Source organism: Papio anubis, chromosome X (assembly GCF_008728515.1).
Source record: "Papio anubis isolate 15944 chromosome X, Panubis1.0, whole genome shotgun sequence".
In the NCBI taxonomy this organism is placed as follows: domain Eukaryota; kingdom Metazoa; phylum Chordata; class Mammalia; order Primates; family Cercopithecidae; genus Papio; species Papio anubis.
This window is the reverse complement of record NC_044996.1, coordinates 92,221,154-92,237,837: the sequence shown is the minus strand read 5'-3', so window position 1 is coordinate 92,237,837 and position 16,684 is coordinate 92,221,154. Positions and strand designations below refer to the sequence as shown.

At 38.9% G+C, this 16,684-nt stretch overlaps 1 protein-coding gene and 1 pseudogene across 2 annotated transcripts; one reads left to right on the top strand and one right to left on the bottom strand.

Moving 5' to 3' along the window:
* Window positions 1-3,324: 3,324 nt before the first annotated feature.
* On the bottom strand, window positions 3,325-13,034 carry LOC101023876 (putative G antigen family E member 3). Of its 2 annotated transcripts, none has more exons than XM_009197703.3 (5): window positions 12,741-13,034; window positions 11,429-11,520; window positions 10,970-11,078; window positions 10,098-10,223; window positions 3,325-3,444 (listed from the first exon to the last, which is right to left on the bottom strand). In XM_009197703.3, the coding sequence occupies exons 2-5, from the start codon at window positions 11,510-11,512 to the stop codon at window positions 3,428-3,430; spliced, it is 336 nt and encodes a 111-aa protein (XP_009195967.2). In that variant the 5' UTR covers window positions 11,513-11,520; window positions 12,741-13,034; the 3' UTR covers window positions 3,325-3,427. The 2 variants fall into 2 exon arrangements, with proteins under 2 accessions (XP_009195967.2, XP_003917830.2); XM_003917781.4 differs by lacking the exon at window positions 3,325-3,444 and adding an exon at window positions 8,678-8,800 and having other exon boundaries at window positions 12,741-13,030.
* Window positions 5,902-7,052, top strand: LOC110742138 (annotated as a pseudogene).
* Window positions 13,035-16,684: the final 3,650 nt, after the last annotated feature.

The following is a 16,684-nucleotide window of genomic DNA, read 5'->3' as shown; positions in this document are numbered from 1 at the left end:
AGTGAGATATCATCTCACATGAGTCAGAATGGCTATCGTTAAAAAGTAAAAAAGAAAAAAAAAAATAACAGATGCTGGTGATGTTATGGAGAAAAAGAAACACTTATTCACTGTTGGTGGAAGTGGAATTAGTTCAACCATGGTGGGAGACAGTGTGGTAATTCCCCAAAGACCTGAAAACAGAACTACCATTCGATCCAGCAATCCCATTATAGCCAAAGGAATATAAATTGTTCTATCATAAAGACACATGCACATGTGTTTTCACTGCAGCACTATTAACAATACCAAAAACATGGAATCAACCTAAAAGCTCATCAATGGTAGACTGGATAAAAAAAAATATAGCACACATATACCACTGAATAGTATGCAGCCATAAAAATGAATGACATTATATCTATTGATGGAACATGGATGGAGTCGGAGGTCATTATACTTAGCAAAGTAATGCAGGAACAGAAGACTAAATATTGCATGTTCTCACTTATAAGTGGGAGCTAAAAATGAGAAAAAATGGACACACAGAGGAGAATGACAGGCACTGAGGCCTACCAAAGAGTGGAGGATGGGAGGAAGGAGAGGATCAGGAAAAATAGCTCACGAGTGCCAGGCTTAATACCTAGGTGACAAAATAACCTGTACAACAAACCCATGACACAAGTTCACCTGTATAACAAACCTGCATCTGAACTTAATGTATGTATGCCTGAACTTAATATAAAAGATAAAAAAAGAATAAAGAAAAAAATAGATTTCAAAACGAAAACTTTGAGAGGAGGCAAAAGGTCACTATATATAATAATAAAGGAGTCAATTCATCAAAGGAATGTAACAATTTTAAATATATATGCACCCAACACTGGAGCACCCAGATATATAAAACAAATACTATTAGAGCTAAAGAGAGAGATAGGCTGCAATACAATAATAGAGACTTCAGCACCCCACATTCAGCATTGGACAGATCTTCCAGACAGAAACTCAACAACGACAACAAAAAACCAGACTTAATCTGCACCATAGACCACATGGATCTAACAGATATTTACAGAACATTTCATCCAACAGTTACAGAATACACATTCTTTTCCTCAGCACATGGATCATTCTCAGGAACAGACCATATGTTAGGTGACAAAACATTTTAAAAATTGAAATAATATCAAGCTTCTTGTCAGACCACAATGGAATAAAACTAGAAATGAGTAACAAGAGAAATTTTGGAAACTATACACATACATGAAAACTCAACAGTCTGCTTCTGAATGATTAATGGGTCAATGAAGAAGTTAAGAAGGAAATTTAAAAATTTATTGAAACAAATGATAATGGAAACACAACATACCAAAACCTATGGGATACAGCAAAAGCAGTACTAAGAAAGAGGTTTATAGCTATAAGTGCCAACATCAAAAAAAGTAAAAACTTCAAATAATCTAATTATGCATCTTAAAGAGCTGCAAAGAAAGAGGAAACCAAACCAAAAATTAGTAGAAGAATAAAGAGCAGAGCAGAAATAAAAGAAATTGAAATGAAAAAAAAAAAAACTAGAAAAGAGCAATAAAACAAAAGTTGTTTTTTAATAACCAAAATTGACAAACCATTAGCCAGACTAAGAAAAAAAGAGAAAATCCTAATAAATAAAATCAGAAATAAAAAAACTATTTGGGAGGCTGAGGCAGGCAGATCACTTGAGGCCAGGAGCTCAAGACCAGGCTGGTCAACATGACAAAATCCCATCTCTACTAAAAATACAAAAATTAGCCAGGCGTGGTGGCAGGTGCATGTAAGCCCAGCTACTAGGGTGGCTGAGGCAAGAAAATTGCTTGATCCCAGGAAATGGAGGTTCTAGTGAGCTTAAGACTGCACCACTGCACTCCAGCCTAGGCGACAGAGCGCAATTCTGTGAAGACAAAAAAAAAAAAAAAGAAAAAAGAAATGAACAAGGAGACGTTAAAACTGATGCTGCAGAAAGTCAAAGGATCATTACTGGCTCCTATGAGCAAATATATGCCTATAAATTGAAAAATCTAGACCAAATGGACTAATTCCTAGATACCTACAACCTCTCAAGACTGAAGCAGGAAGAAACCATAACCTGAACAGACCAATAACAAGTAACAACATCAAAGCCATAATAAAGGTCTTCTAGTAAAGAAAAGCCTGGGACTTTTCTTCACTGCTGAATTCACTGGCTTCACTGCTGAATTCTACCCAACATTAAAAGAAAAACCAATACCAATCCTACTCAAACTATTTTGAAAAATAGAAGAAGATGGAATATTTTCAAACTAATTCTATGAGGCCAGTATTGCCCTCATACCAAAACCAGACAAAGACACATCAAAAAAAGAAAGCTACAGGCCAAAAATCACTGATGAACAATGATGCAGAAATCCTCAACAAAATACCAGCAAATCAAATTCAACAATATATTAGAAAGAATATTCATCATGACCAAGTGAGATTTATCCCTGGGATACAAGGATGAGTCAACATACACAAATTAATGTATGTGATAAATCATATCAACAGAATGAAGAATAAAAAAACATATGATCATTTCAATTGATGCTGAAAAAGCATTTAATAAAACTCAACATTGTCATCATGATATAAACCCTCAAAACACTGGCGATAGAAAGAACATGCTTCACTGTAGTAAAAGTCACATACAACAGATCCACAGCTAGCACTGAAATGGCCACATGGTCTGGGGTAACACTGAGAGTTCTTGATCTCACAGACAAGGAAATCAAGGACACGGACACACAAAGAATGAGGTTTAGAGCAGAAATTTATTAGGAGAAAGAAAGAAAACAACTTTCTGCTACAGAGAGGGGTCCCGAAAAAAGGGTTGCCATCCTGCAGTGAAATGCAGGGGTTTTTATAGATAAGCTAGTAGGGAGACAGTATCTGATACATAGGGTACAAACAACCGGATAGGACCAGGTGTACCATCTGCATAGGGCATGAATCTCTGGCAGCCCCCACCCTAAACTTTTATTATACAGGCAGGTCCTCAGCCTGAGTTACTCCATGTTGCTCATTTCTTTCTTACTGTGCATGTGCTAAAAAAAGGGAAGTGGAACCCTCATGGTGGACATGCCTGGCCCCATGTGGCCTTTTCTATCTGTGCAGCTGCTGGCATCCCCCTATGAAGGTTTCCAGCTTCCTATCTATGTATGATAGAAAATCAATGTACCAACATTTTATCTTTATATACTATCTCAAGCACAGGATTTAAACTTTCATAAAATATACAGTTATCAGGAGTATTAAAAATCTAGAAGTAAATTTAACAATAATGTGAAAGAATTATTTGCAGAAAACTGTAAAACTTTATTAAGAGAATGTTAGCAGTCAAATTTCCAGCATAAGAACAACATTCTTGGTTTCAGTCTTCATTTGTCTTGGTTTAAACCTAAGGTTGCCCATCACCTATAATATAAATATAAAATTAGAACACGTTACTCAGCAGATTTTTATTTAGATGACACGAGAGGTATACAAATACTGTAAAATCAGAACCCTAAGGGTGACCCTTTAGCTTACATCCAGTTAGCCTCTGAATAAACTCTGAAGGTAGTTAACATTTTTAATTCACGCCACATTTTCTAGTACAAAAAGGAAAGAAAAAGACCGAGTTCAGAATGAATGAAATCAAGTAAATCTATTTTATATGTATAAGAGGAAAGCAAAAAACGCATATACCTTCAGTAAAAATTCAACCAAATAAAAACACAGAGACAGATACACTAGATAAAAAGTCAAGACTCATTAGTGTGATAGATGCAGAAGACCCATCTCACGTACAAAGAACACACAGGCTCAAAATCTCAAAATAAAGGGATGGAGGAATATTGACCAAGAAAATGGAAAGCAAAAAAATAAAAAAGCAGGGGTTGCAATCCTACTCTTGGACAAAACAGGCTTTAAACCAACAAAATACAAATTAGCTTGGTATGGTGGTGCATGCCTGTAATCCCAGATACTAGGGTGGCTGAGGCAGGAGAATCACTGCAAACTGGGGGGCAGAGGTTGCAGTGAGCAGAAACCGTGCAACTGCACTCCAGCCTGGGCAACAGACTAAGACTCTGTCTCAGAAAATAAAACAAAACAAAAAATAATACCATTAAAAAGTGGCCCAAGGACATGAAGAAACACTTTCAAAAGAGGACATGCATGTGGCCAACAAGCATATGAAATAAAACTCAAAGCCACTGATAATTGGAGAAGTGCAATTCAAACCACAATGAGATATCGCCTCACACCAGTCAGAATGGCTATTATTAAAAAGTAAAAAATAAAATAAAATAAAATAACAGATGCTGGTGACGTTGTTGAGAAAAAAGAAACACTTATTCACTGTTGGTGGAAGTGTACATTAGTTCAACCATTGTGGGAAACAGTGTGCTCATTCCCCAGAGACCTAAAAACAGAACCACCATTCGATCCAGCAATCCCATTACTGGGTAGACAGCCAAAGGGATATAAACTGTTCTATCATAAAGACACATGTACGCATATGTTCACTGCAGCACTATTCACAATACCAAAGACATGGAATCAACCAAAAAGCCTATCAATGGTAGACTGGATAAAGAAAATGTAGTACATATATACCATGAAATAGCATACAACCATAAAAACGAATAACATTATCTCTGTGGCCAGAACATGGATGGAGCTGGAGGTCATTATACTTAGCAAAGTAATGCAGGAACAGAAAACTAAATATTGCATGTTGTCACTTATAAGTGGGAGCTAAAAATGAGAAAAAAATCAACACACAGAGGAGAACAACAGACATTGGGGCCTACCGAAGAACAGAGGATGGAAGGAGAGAGAGGATCAGGAAAAATAGCTCATGAGTACCAGGTTTAATGCCTGGGTAACAAAATAATCTCTAACACAAGTTCACCTGTATAACAAACCTGCACCACATGTATGCCTGAACTTAAAAGATACAAAAATAAGAAAAAAAAGATTTCAAAGCAAAACTTTGAGAAGAGACTAAAAGGTCACTATGTAATAATAAAGCAGTCAATTCATCAAGAGGATATTAACAATTTTAAATATATATGCACCCAACACTTGAGCACCCAGATATATAAAACAAAAGCTATTAGAGCTAAAAAGAGAGATAGGTCCTAATAAAATAATAGATGGAGACTTCAGCATCCCATATTCAGTATTGGACAGATCTGCCAAACAGAAACTCAACAACAACAACAACAACAACAAAACAGATTTAATCAGCACTACAGACACATGGATCTAATAGATATTTACAGAACATTTCATCCAACGGCCACAGAATACACATTCTTTTCCTCAGCACATGGATCATTCTCAAGGACAAGACCATATGTTAGGTCTCAAAACATTAAAAAAACCTGAAATAATATCATGGATCTTGTCAGACCACAGTGGCATAAAACTAGAAATTAATAACAAGAGGAATTTTGGAAACTATACAAATACATGAAAACTAAATAATCTGCTCCTGAATGAATAATGGGTCAATGAAGAAGCTAAGAAGGAAATTTAAAAATTTATTGAAACAAATGATAATGGAAACACAACATACCAAAACCGATGAGATACAGCAAAAGCAGTACTCAGAAAGAGGTTTATAGCTATTAAGTGCCTACAACAAAACAGGTTAAAAACTTCAAATAAACAATCTAATGATGCATCTTAAAGAGCTGCAAAGAAAGAGCAAACCAAACCAAAAATTAGAAGAAAAGAAATAATAAAGATCCCAATAGAAATAAACAAAATTGAAATGAAAAAACCCTACAGTCAGCAGCTCGGGTGGCGGGAGGAGTGGCAGCGGCCAGGCAGCCCAGTTTCGCGAAGGCTCTAGGCGCGCCGTGGCCCACAGGCACCTGGCACGCGCCTTCCCCGCCGCCAGGATGCCCAAGAGGAAGGTCAGCTCCGCTGAAGGGGCCGCCAAGGAAGAGCCCAAGAGGAGATCAGCGCGGTTGTCAGCTGATAAATCTTCAGACAAAAAAGTGCAAACAAAAGGGAAAAGGGGAGCAAAGGGAAAACAGGCCAAAGTGGCTAACCAAGAAACTAAAGAAGATTTACCTGCAGAAAACGGGGAAACGAAAACTGAGGAGAGTCCAGCCTCTGATGAAGCAGGAGAGAAAGAAGCCAAGACGTATGTACCACGTCTTACCAGTGGTCCCTGTCTCCCTTCTTGTACAATCCAGAGGAAAATTTTTATCAACTATTTTGTAAATGCAAGTCTTTTAGTAGCTGTAGAAACATTTTTTAAGAAGGAGAGAATACCACCTCATCCCATTTTTTTTAAGTGTAAATGCTTTTTTTTAAGAGGTGAAATCATTTGCTGGTTGTTTATTTTTTGGTACAACCAGAAAATAGCGTAGGATATTGAATTATGGGAGGCTTTGACTGTCTCGGGTGTCGGCTTAACATTCCATAGATGGGGGGTTAGTTTTTATGTCCTATAATACAAAGCACATTAAATGGCAATATGGAGTCAGTCCTGCATTTAATGTCTTGAACATTTTATTTTACTTCCATTCTCATGTTTTTTAGTAGAATTGTTTCCTAAAGAAAACCACTCCTTGTTCATGGCGCTCCCTGTCAGAATTGTGTGCACTCTGTAACATCTTTGGTTGTGGTAGTCCTGTTTTTCTAATAACTTTGTTGCTGTGCTGTGAAAGATTACAGATTTGAATATGTAGTGCACATGCTATTCAGTTGTGAACTGGTGGGCCATATGTAACAGCTGACCAACATGTGAAGATACTGGTATTTGATAGCCTCTTAAGGAAAATTTGCTTCCAAATTTTAAGCTGGAAAGTCACTGGAATAACTTTAAAAAAGAATTACAACACGTGGCTTTTTAGAATTTCGTTACATATGTTAAGAATTGTCTACAGATTGAAATGTCTGTACTGATCCTCAACCAATAAAATCTCAATTATGAAAAAAAAAAAGAAAAAACCCTACAAAAGAGCAATAATGCAAAAGTTTCCTTTTTTAATAAGTTAACCAAAATTGACAAACCTTTAGCCAAACTAAGAAAAAAAGAGAGAAACCCAAATAAATAAATCAGAAATGAAAAAGGATTTGGGAGGCTGAGGCAGGTGGACCACCTGAGGCCAGGACCTCAAGACCAACCTGGCCAACATGGCAAAACTCCATCTCTACTAAAAATACAAAAATTAACCAGGCGTGGTGGTAGGCACCTGTAATACCATCTACTAGGGTGGCTGAGGCAAGAGAATTGCTTGAACCCTGGAGGTGGAGGTTCTAGTGAGTTGAGACTGTGCCACTGCACTCCAGCCTGACAACAAAAGGAGACTCTGTCTCGAGGAAAAAAAAAAAAAAAAAGGAAAAGAAGAGAAAAAAAAGAAAGAAATGAAAAAGGAGACATTACAAAACTGATGCTGCAAAAATTCAAAGGATCATAACTGGCTCCTATGAGAAACTCCATGCCTATGAATTGGAAAATCTAGAAAAAAATGGACTAATTCCTAGACACATACAACCTCCCAAGATTGAATCATGAATCCATAACCCGAACAGACCAATAACAAGCAACGAGATCAAAGCCATATTAAAAGTCTTCCAGTAAAGAACACCCAGAACTGATGGCTTCACTATTGAATTCTACCCAACATTTAAAAAAGGACTAATACCAATCCTACTCAAACTATTTTGAAAAATAGAGGAGGAGGGAATAGTTCCAAACTCATTCTATGAGGCCAGTATTACCCTGATACCAAAATCAGACAAAGACACATCAAAAAAAGAAAACTACAGGGCAAAACCGCTGATGAATATTGATGCAGAAATTCTCAACAGACTAGTAGCAATCAAATTCAACAATACATTAGAAAGAATCATCATCATGACCAAGTGAGATTTATCTCTGGGATGGAAGGATGGTTCAACATACACAAATCAACTGATGTGATAAATCATATCAACGGAAAGAAGGTTACAAACCATATAATCATTTCAATTGATGCTGAAAAGCATGTAATAAAACTCAGTATGTCATCATGATACAAACCCTCAAAACACCGGGGAAAGAAGGAACATACTTCAATGTAATAAAAGCCATATACCACAGACCCACAGCTAGTATTGAAGTGGCCTCGTTGTCTGGGGTAACACCTGGAGTTCTTGGTCTCACAGACAAGGAAATCAAGGACATGGGCACAACAAAAGTGAGGTTTAGAGCAGAAAGTTAATAGAAGAAACAAAGAGAACAGCTTTCTACTACAGACAGGGGTCCCAGAAAAAAACGTTTGCCATCCTGCAGTGAAATGCAGGGGGTTTTATGGATGAACTAGTGGGGAGGCAGTATCTGATCATCTACATAGGGTACAAACAACCAGTTAGGACCACGTGTACCATCTACATAGGGCGTGAATCTCTCCCAGGCCCCACCCTAATCTTTTATTATGCAGGCAAGTCCTCAGCTTGAGCTACTCCTTTTCTATCTGTGCAGCTGTTGGCATCCCACTATGAAAGCTTCCAGCTTCCTATCTATCTATGATAGAAAATCAATGTACCAACATTTTATCTCCATGTACCATCTCAAACACAGGATTTAAATTTTCAAAAAAGATAAAATTCTCAAGAGTATTAAAGATCCAGAAATAAATTTAACAAAAACATGCAAGGATTCTTTGCAGAAAACTGTAAAACTTTATTAAGAGAATGTTATCAGTCAAATTTCCAGATTAAGAATAACATTCTTGGTTTCAGTCTTCATTTGTCTTGGTGTAAACCTATGGTTGCGCATCACCTATAACATAAATATAAAACTAGGGCCCGTTACTCAGGAGATTTTTATTCATATGACACTAGAGGCATACAACTACTGTGTTGATGAACTAATATCATAACCCTGAGGGTGACCCTTTAGCTTACATCCAGTTAGCCTCTGAATAAACTCTGAAGGTAGACTTCCAGGCATATTAACAATATTTTTAATTCATGCCACTTTTTCTAGTAGAATAAGGAAACAAAGAGACTGTTCAAGTTCAGAATGAATTAAATCAAGTGAGTCTGTTTTGTATATATAAGTGGAAAGCAAAAAAAAAAAAAAAAGCGCATATACTTTCAATGAAAATTCAACGAAACAAAATCCTAAGGGAAAAAGATATTTTCAAATTATCATTCAAATATTTTGATATGAAATAACACTCTGAATATAGAACATGCTCAGAACTCCGTAAGTGAAGGAAATAGAATAGTATTACATTTGTTTTGTGTCTCTTATGAAAAAGTGTAAAAACGTTACTTTGGACTAGTTTAGCCATTATGTACTTGCTTTAAGTAGGGCGAACATTTGTCACTATTTTCACCAGAATTCTTGCCTCTTTACATGCCTAAAAGCAGTTCAGTTTATACAGTAAACTGAACACCCGCGCTAGCTTTAAGGCGTTACCATCACAGTTAACACTGCAATATTATATTGATGCTTATTATATATATAATATTTATATATATATATATGATGCTTATTATAAACATCTTACATATTTGTTAAAAACAGGCCGCTATAAAAATATCTGAAAATGATTGGCTGTTGGTTAAATGACTTACATTCAAAAGTCAGAACACGTTTTCATATCTTTTTTTAAAAATGACACATAAAATCATATATATTTATCATGCATAACATGATGCTTTAAAATATACATACACATTGTGAAATGGCTATATCAAGCTAATTAATATCTGCATTACTTCACATAGCTGTGAAGACACTCGATATCCTCTCTTAGCATGTTTCATATCTTTCATATCGTAATCCAATTAGCTTTGACCCAATTTTTCTCCATCTCTTGAAGTCCTGGCCTCAAGTGATCCTTCTGCCTTGGCCTTCAAAGTGCTGGAATTAAAAACATGAGCCAGCATACCTGACCCTCTCTCTCTGATAGTGTGTAAGGCAGCCATCTGAGATCTGAACTACCTTCAAAGAATCTTTAGACGTGAAGTATGATATTAAAGTAGCAGTAATTTTACCTCTGTGTCACAAAAATATAATATTGTGAAAACAGACACCCTATAGTTAGCATCTTAATTGAACAACATACCTGCTTCCAGCACTTTAGTGGGATCAAAAGTGGGCAGAGTCCCCTCCCTGACATCAGGACCATCTCCAGGCTCATCCTCTATCTTAAGCAGAGCCAATTCCTGTTGAAAAGCTTCCACGTCAGGCCCTTAAAAGATAAAAAGGTCATCAGTTTACAAATTAAAACATGAACTATGAACAAGGAAATGATAATGTTTATTCCCTCATCATTATGAAATAAAAACCTGTAGGTTAATCATTTAAGGAGTCTGTTGCCAGGAAAACAGGAAAGCAGTGATGTTCAAACATTGCCCTTTCCTTTCCCAAGGCTGGCCCTAGACAACTTGCCCCTTTTGTACTCATTTGCTCTTATTCTTATCACATTAAATCAGTGATTTGTTTGAGTCAGTCTGACTAGACTATGAGCTTTAGGCAAAAATTTGGCACTGACATCTCCAGCACTTAGTATATTACGCAGCATGAGAAAGCATTAATAAATCTGCGTTAAACAGTTTCTTAAAAAATACATGAGATGTCCGCAGATGGCAGACTAGGAAGCTGCAAGCTGACATTCTTCCACAGAAACATAAAACAAAACAAAGCTAAACAAAAAACAGAATATGGCTGAACAAACCATACAGGAGCTCCGGAAAACACTCAAAGATTTACAGCAACCATGCAAATACCCAATCAATAAAAAGCCTCTATCAAAATGGTAGGAAAGTTTTGTGACATTTTATGTATCCTTGTCCCACCCCTCCCCACAGCAGCAGCAGGAAATGTTTAGGATCCCTTCCTAATGTTTTCTGTCCTCCTGTTACTGGTATGTCATAAAATATAAGGCATAAATATACCTCCACCACCCATAAGCATTATTCTCCACTCTCCCTTCACCTTGAACAGCAGGTGTTCCTTCATTTTCAATCTCCCCACTAGGTGCAATACCCTGATTTTCATTTGGTGGTTCCTCTTCTTGACGTTTTTCCTCAGCGGGCTGCTGGACCTAAGGGTGTAAGTGTGTGTGCGAATAAAAAGTCAATAACATAAATACACAAGTGCATATGTGCATCGAATCATAAATCTAAAGGCATATATATATATATATATATATATATATATAGAGAGAGAGAGAGAGAGAGAGAGAGAGAGAGAGAGAGAGGAAGAGAGAGAAATATCCATATCCATACAGGTAACACCAGAATATAATATTCCTGAACCAAAGTTTCCTTCATGAGATGCCATCATCATTTTTTATCAGCATGGAACATCTGTATCAGTGCATGTACACTAGCTCAAAAACATTTTTAAAAATAAACTGTGTTAATAGAAAACATCAAATGTTAAAGGACTCACAATCACAGATTCAACCGGCTGGGAAGACTCTCGGTCATTTCCTCTTTCTGAGGATTGGGATCTTGTTCTTACATGCTCACTCATATTTCCCACTGAAAATAGAATATTGTTATTTGAAAAAAGTGTGTAGCTTAGCTATATATATAAATATTCCATGGCAAAATGGTGATTTGTACTTTTTTAATTTTGAAAATATTTTCAAAATAATTCACAGAGCAATGATAAGTACGCATGTTTTCCAATCAAACTACGGACAGATTTGTTTGTGTCATAGTCGAAGAAGCACAGAAATCACCTTAACGCCATAGCAAAACACAGAGGACTTAGATTCTGAGTTTTGGTTTCACAATGAGACTCTCCATCATGAAGACATTTAGGAAAAAACGGACAGAGAATTCAAACCGAAATGACTACTGCTTTCGTCCCACTTTGATTTACTAGGCGCATTTACCCCCCTACATACCCCCTACCAAAATCAAGTTTTGTTGGAACGCACAGCCTCACCCATTCCTTCCCATGACGTCCACGGCGGAGGTGAGAAATCGTTAAACAGAGTGAATGTTATGCTCCTCAATGGACACCTCTGCCAGGCACTCTACAGACCTCAGGCCGCAGTCACCAGCCCACAGCGTTCCCAGTTCCCAGGCCCCTCCCCTTCCTTTTTTTTTTTTTTTTTTTTTTGAGACGGAGTCTCGCTCTGTCACCCAGGCTGGAGTACAGTGGCCGGATCTCAGCTCACTGCAAGCTCCGCCTCCCGGGTTTACGCCATTCTCCTGCCTCAGCCTCCCGAGTAGCTGGGACTACAGGCGCCCGCCACCACGCCCGGCTAATTTTTTGTATTTTTAGTAGAGACGGGGTTTCACCGGGTTAGCCAGGCTAGTCTCGATCTCCTGACCTCGTGATCCGCCCGTCTCGGCCTCCCAAAGTGCTGGGATTACAGGCTTGAGCCACCGCGCCCCTTCCTTACGGACCACGCCGTCCTTCCCTCATCCCTACCGAGGAGTCTGGAAACTGTCCTCTCTCCGATGGTTCCAGTTTTAGGGACTCAGATACCTCTAACAGCACCCCCAGCACTCGCCCCACCTTCACATGATCCCTCCCCTCCACGGCCCACCTTCATCCCTCCTTCCAGCCCAGCCACTATGTCAAGACCCATAGCAGCATCGCGACTTGGGAGGAACCGGATGACGACCGCGAGTCCCCTTTCACTCAGAAGCCACAGACTGTGCCGCAGGACCTGTTCAAAGCCCGCTGGCTCCTCCTCACATTCACTCACAACTAAATTCCCAGGAAGACCGCTCTGAGGACCTACCTGCTGAGCCCCAGTCAGTGAGAAACAATCAAAATGGCGGAAAGAAAGAAAACACAGCCTCTCCTCGCAAAGCTCTGCGTGGACAGCAGGTAGGCAACAAGGCGCATGCGTAACAACAGTCATGCGTAGCAACAGAAATCCACAGCAACAGATCTGTGTAGCGTGTGCACTGAGTGAGGCATTTACCACGTGACTGAAGTTTTCCTGCCTCTGTGGAGAACCTAGACTACAAGCTCTCCTGACACCAAAATTGAACTTACAAAACATTTTTCTTTTTCCCCCTGCCCAACCTTTCTTTCACTTACAATGGCTTTGGAGAATATGAGCCCCAGGTTACTCTAAGGGAAAAATGTGTTTCAGAAAAATTCACCATCATAGAAATAAATATTAAATATTTTAATACCTATTTTATATCTGCTATCATAAATCATTTTCTTGCCTCCTTCATGAGTCTGCTGTCATGTTTGCAATGAACTTACCCACTCCAATACGATAAGACATTCATAGTTTTTGGTTGCATTATTGTACATTCAAAATCATTGATCCATCTGAACAAAATTAATGTGATAGGGACTCAACATTTTTATTGAATCCCTGTTTCACTCAGTGTTTTGAAATGGCTCTTTTATCGTCACCTACATCCCCACTCAATTTGGTGTGTAACTCTCTACTTTTAATTTTCTTCTATTGAGTTGTTTATAACTGCACCACTACTATATTTTTTAATTGCTGTAGCTTGATTATATTTGAAATGTCAAATAATGCTTGCCCTCCCTCATTCCTTTCTCTTTTTCTATCTATTCTGACACATTTGTCTTTCAGATGAACTTCAGAACCATTTGATCAGGTGCTAAAATATTCCTGTTGAGATACTAGCTATTATTTTTAAATTACATCTTAGGGACAATAACTATCTTTCTATTTTAGAATCTCTCTATCCAAGAAAAAGCCACTACTCAATTCCTCAAGTCTTTTTACGTATCCCTCGCAATGATTGTTATTTACTTCATATTCGTTCTTCACATTCACATTAAATTTATTCTTGGGCACTTTTATTGTTCCATTCCATTGCTGACAGGTGATTGCTTTCACCCCACTATGTTTTTCACAGAAGTCAAACAATCTCTGTTTGCAAACAATATGATTCTATACCTAGACAATCCTAGACTCTCTGCCCAAAAGCTCCTTGATCTAATAAACAACCTCAAGAAAGTTTCAGGATACAAAATGAATGTACAAAACCCAGGAGTATTTCTATATACCAACAACCTTCTAAGCTCAAAGTCAATTCAGAAACACAATCCCATTCACAAATGCCACAAAAAGAATAAAATACCTACAAATACAGCTAGCTAGGAAGGAGAAAAATCTCTTCTGTGAGAACTACAAAACACTACTCAAAGAAATCAGAGATGACACAAACAAATGGAAAAACATTCCATGCTCATGAACAGGAAAAACAATATTGTCAAAATGGCCAAACTGACCAAAGCAATTTATACACTCAATGATATTCCTCCTAAACCACCAATGACATTCTTCACAGATTTAGAAAAAAAAAAAAAAAAAAACTATTTTCAAATTTATATGGGATGGTTGGGGGGGATCTGGCAAGATGGCCAAATAGGAACAGCTGCAGTCTGCAGCTCCCAGCAAGACCAACACAGAAGGCGGGGGACTTCTGCATTTCCATCTGAGGTACTGAGTTCATCTCACTGAGACTGGTTAGGCAGTGGGTGCAGCCCCTGGAGGGCGAACAGAAGCAGGGTGGGGCATTGCTCCACCTGGGAAGTGCAAGGAGCGAGGGTTCTCCCTCTCCCAGCCAAGGGAAGCCATGAGGGACTGTGCTGTACTGCCCAGATACTATGTTTCTCCCACGGTTTTTGCAGTCCACAGACCAGGAGATTCCCTCACGTGCTAACACCATCAGTGCCCTGGGTTTCAAACACGAAACTGAGCAGCTGTTTGGGCAGACACTGAGCTAGCTGCAGGAGTTTTATTTATTTATTTATTTATTTATTTATTTATTTATTTTATTTCATACCCCAGTGGCACCTGGAACCTCAGCGTGACAGAACCCTTCACTCCCCTGGAAAGGAGTCTGAAGCCAGGGAGCCAGGTAGTGTCACTCAGTGGGTCCCACTCCCATGGAGCCCAAGAAGCTATGAAACACTGGCTTGAATGTGTCACTGCCAGCACAGCAGTCTGAAGTCAACCTGGGACGATGGAGCTTGGTGGGGCAAGGGGCATCCACCATTACTGAGGCTTGAGTAGGCAATTTTCCCCTGACAGTGTTAAGGAAGCTGGGAAGTTCAGACTGGGTGTAACTCACTACAGGGCAGCAAAGTGGCTGTGGCCAGACTGCCTCTCTAGATTTTTCCTCACTGGGCAGGGAGGGCATCTGTGAAAGAAAGTTAACAGCCCCAGTCAGGGTCTTATAGATAAAACTCTCATCTCCCTGGGACAGAGCACCTCAGGGAAGGGGCAGCTGTGGGCACAGCTTCAGTGGACTTAAATGTTCTTGCCTGCCAGCTCTGAAGAGAGCAGTGCATACTGAAAAGGTTTTGCAGCACAGCGCTCGAGCTCTGCTAAGGGACAGACTGCCTCCTCAAGTGGATCCCTGACCCCCCTGCCTCCTGACTGGCAGAGACCTCCCAGCAGGGGTCGATCGACATTTCATACAGGAGAGTTCTGGCTGGCATCAGGCCGCTGCTCCTCTGGGACAAAGCTTCCAGAAGAAGGAGCAGGCAGCAATCTTTGCTGTTCTGCAGCCTCTACTGGTGATACCCAGGCAAATAGAGTCTTCAGCAGACCTCCAGAAAACTGCAGCAGATCTACAGAAGAGGGGCCTGACTGTTAGAAGAAAAGGTAACAAAGAGAAAGCAATAACATCAACACCAACATAAAGGACCACTACACAAAAACCACATCCAAGGGGAGGGAGAGCATTAGGACAAATACATAATGCATGTGGAGCTTAAAGCTGAGATGATGGGTTGATAGGTGCAGCAAACTACCATGGCATATGTATACCCATGTAACAAACCTGCATATTTTGCACATGTATGCCAGAACTTAAAGTACAATAAAAAAGAAAAACAAAAAAGAACAGTGCCCAGTATATCACATTACAAGAAATGTTAAGAGACATCTTTCTTATAGAAGGAAAATAAAAACAGGTAGAAATTTTGATCTAAACAAAGGAATTAAGAGCACCAAAAATGGTAATAATGTTTAGTATGTAAGATTATTTTCTTCTAATTAAGGGTTGTACTCACGTATGGATGTTTCTGCACTTGGTTTTTTTTTTTTTTTTTTTTTCCCAAAGTGAAAGCAAGTTGATAAGTTGATTAACAAAGTAAAGGAATGAAAGAATGGCTACTCCATAGATAGCGCAGCCTCAAGGGGTGCTGTTGCCCACTTTTATGGTTATTTCTTGTTGATATGCTAAACAAGGGGTGGATTATTCATGCCCCCCCCTCCTTTTTAGACCATATAGAGTAACTTCCTGACAGTGCCATGGCATTTGTAAACTATCATAGTGCCGATGGGAATGAAGCAGTGAGGATGACCAGAGGTCATTCTCATTGCCATTTTGGTATTGGTGGGTTTTGGCTCGCTCCTTAACTGCAACCTGTTTTATCAGCAAGGTCTTTATGACTTGTATTTTGTGCTGACTTCCTATCTCTTCCCGTGACTTAGAATGCCTTAACTGTCTGGGAATGCAGCCTAGTAAGTTTAAGTCTCATTTCACCCAGCTCCTATTTAAAATGGAGTTGCTCTGGTTCACACACCGCTGATGAAGATCCATCTTCTGTAACTTCCTCAGACTGAATAAGGCCTATGATATTCCTGCCTAACCGTGAGGGTTTCTTGCATTCAAGGTAGAGAGGAGCTCAGTCAGAAAGCACCAGTATAGTAAGGTCCACTCATAACTCTTGAGT

Coding starts and splice junctions, on each gene's coding strand:
- LOC101023876 (XM_009197703.3), bottom strand. CDS start 11,512: ATGAGTGAGCATGTAAGAACAAGATCCCAATCCTCAGAAAGAGGAAAT. Junction 11,079..11,428: donor AGCCGGTTGAATCTGTGATT/GTGAGTCCTTTA, acceptor TTACACCCTTAG/GTCCAGCAGCCCGCTGAGGA. Junction 10,224..10,969: donor AGGAACACCTGCTGTTCAAG/GTGAAGGGAGAG, acceptor TTATCTTTTAAG/GGCCTGACGTGGAAGCTTTT.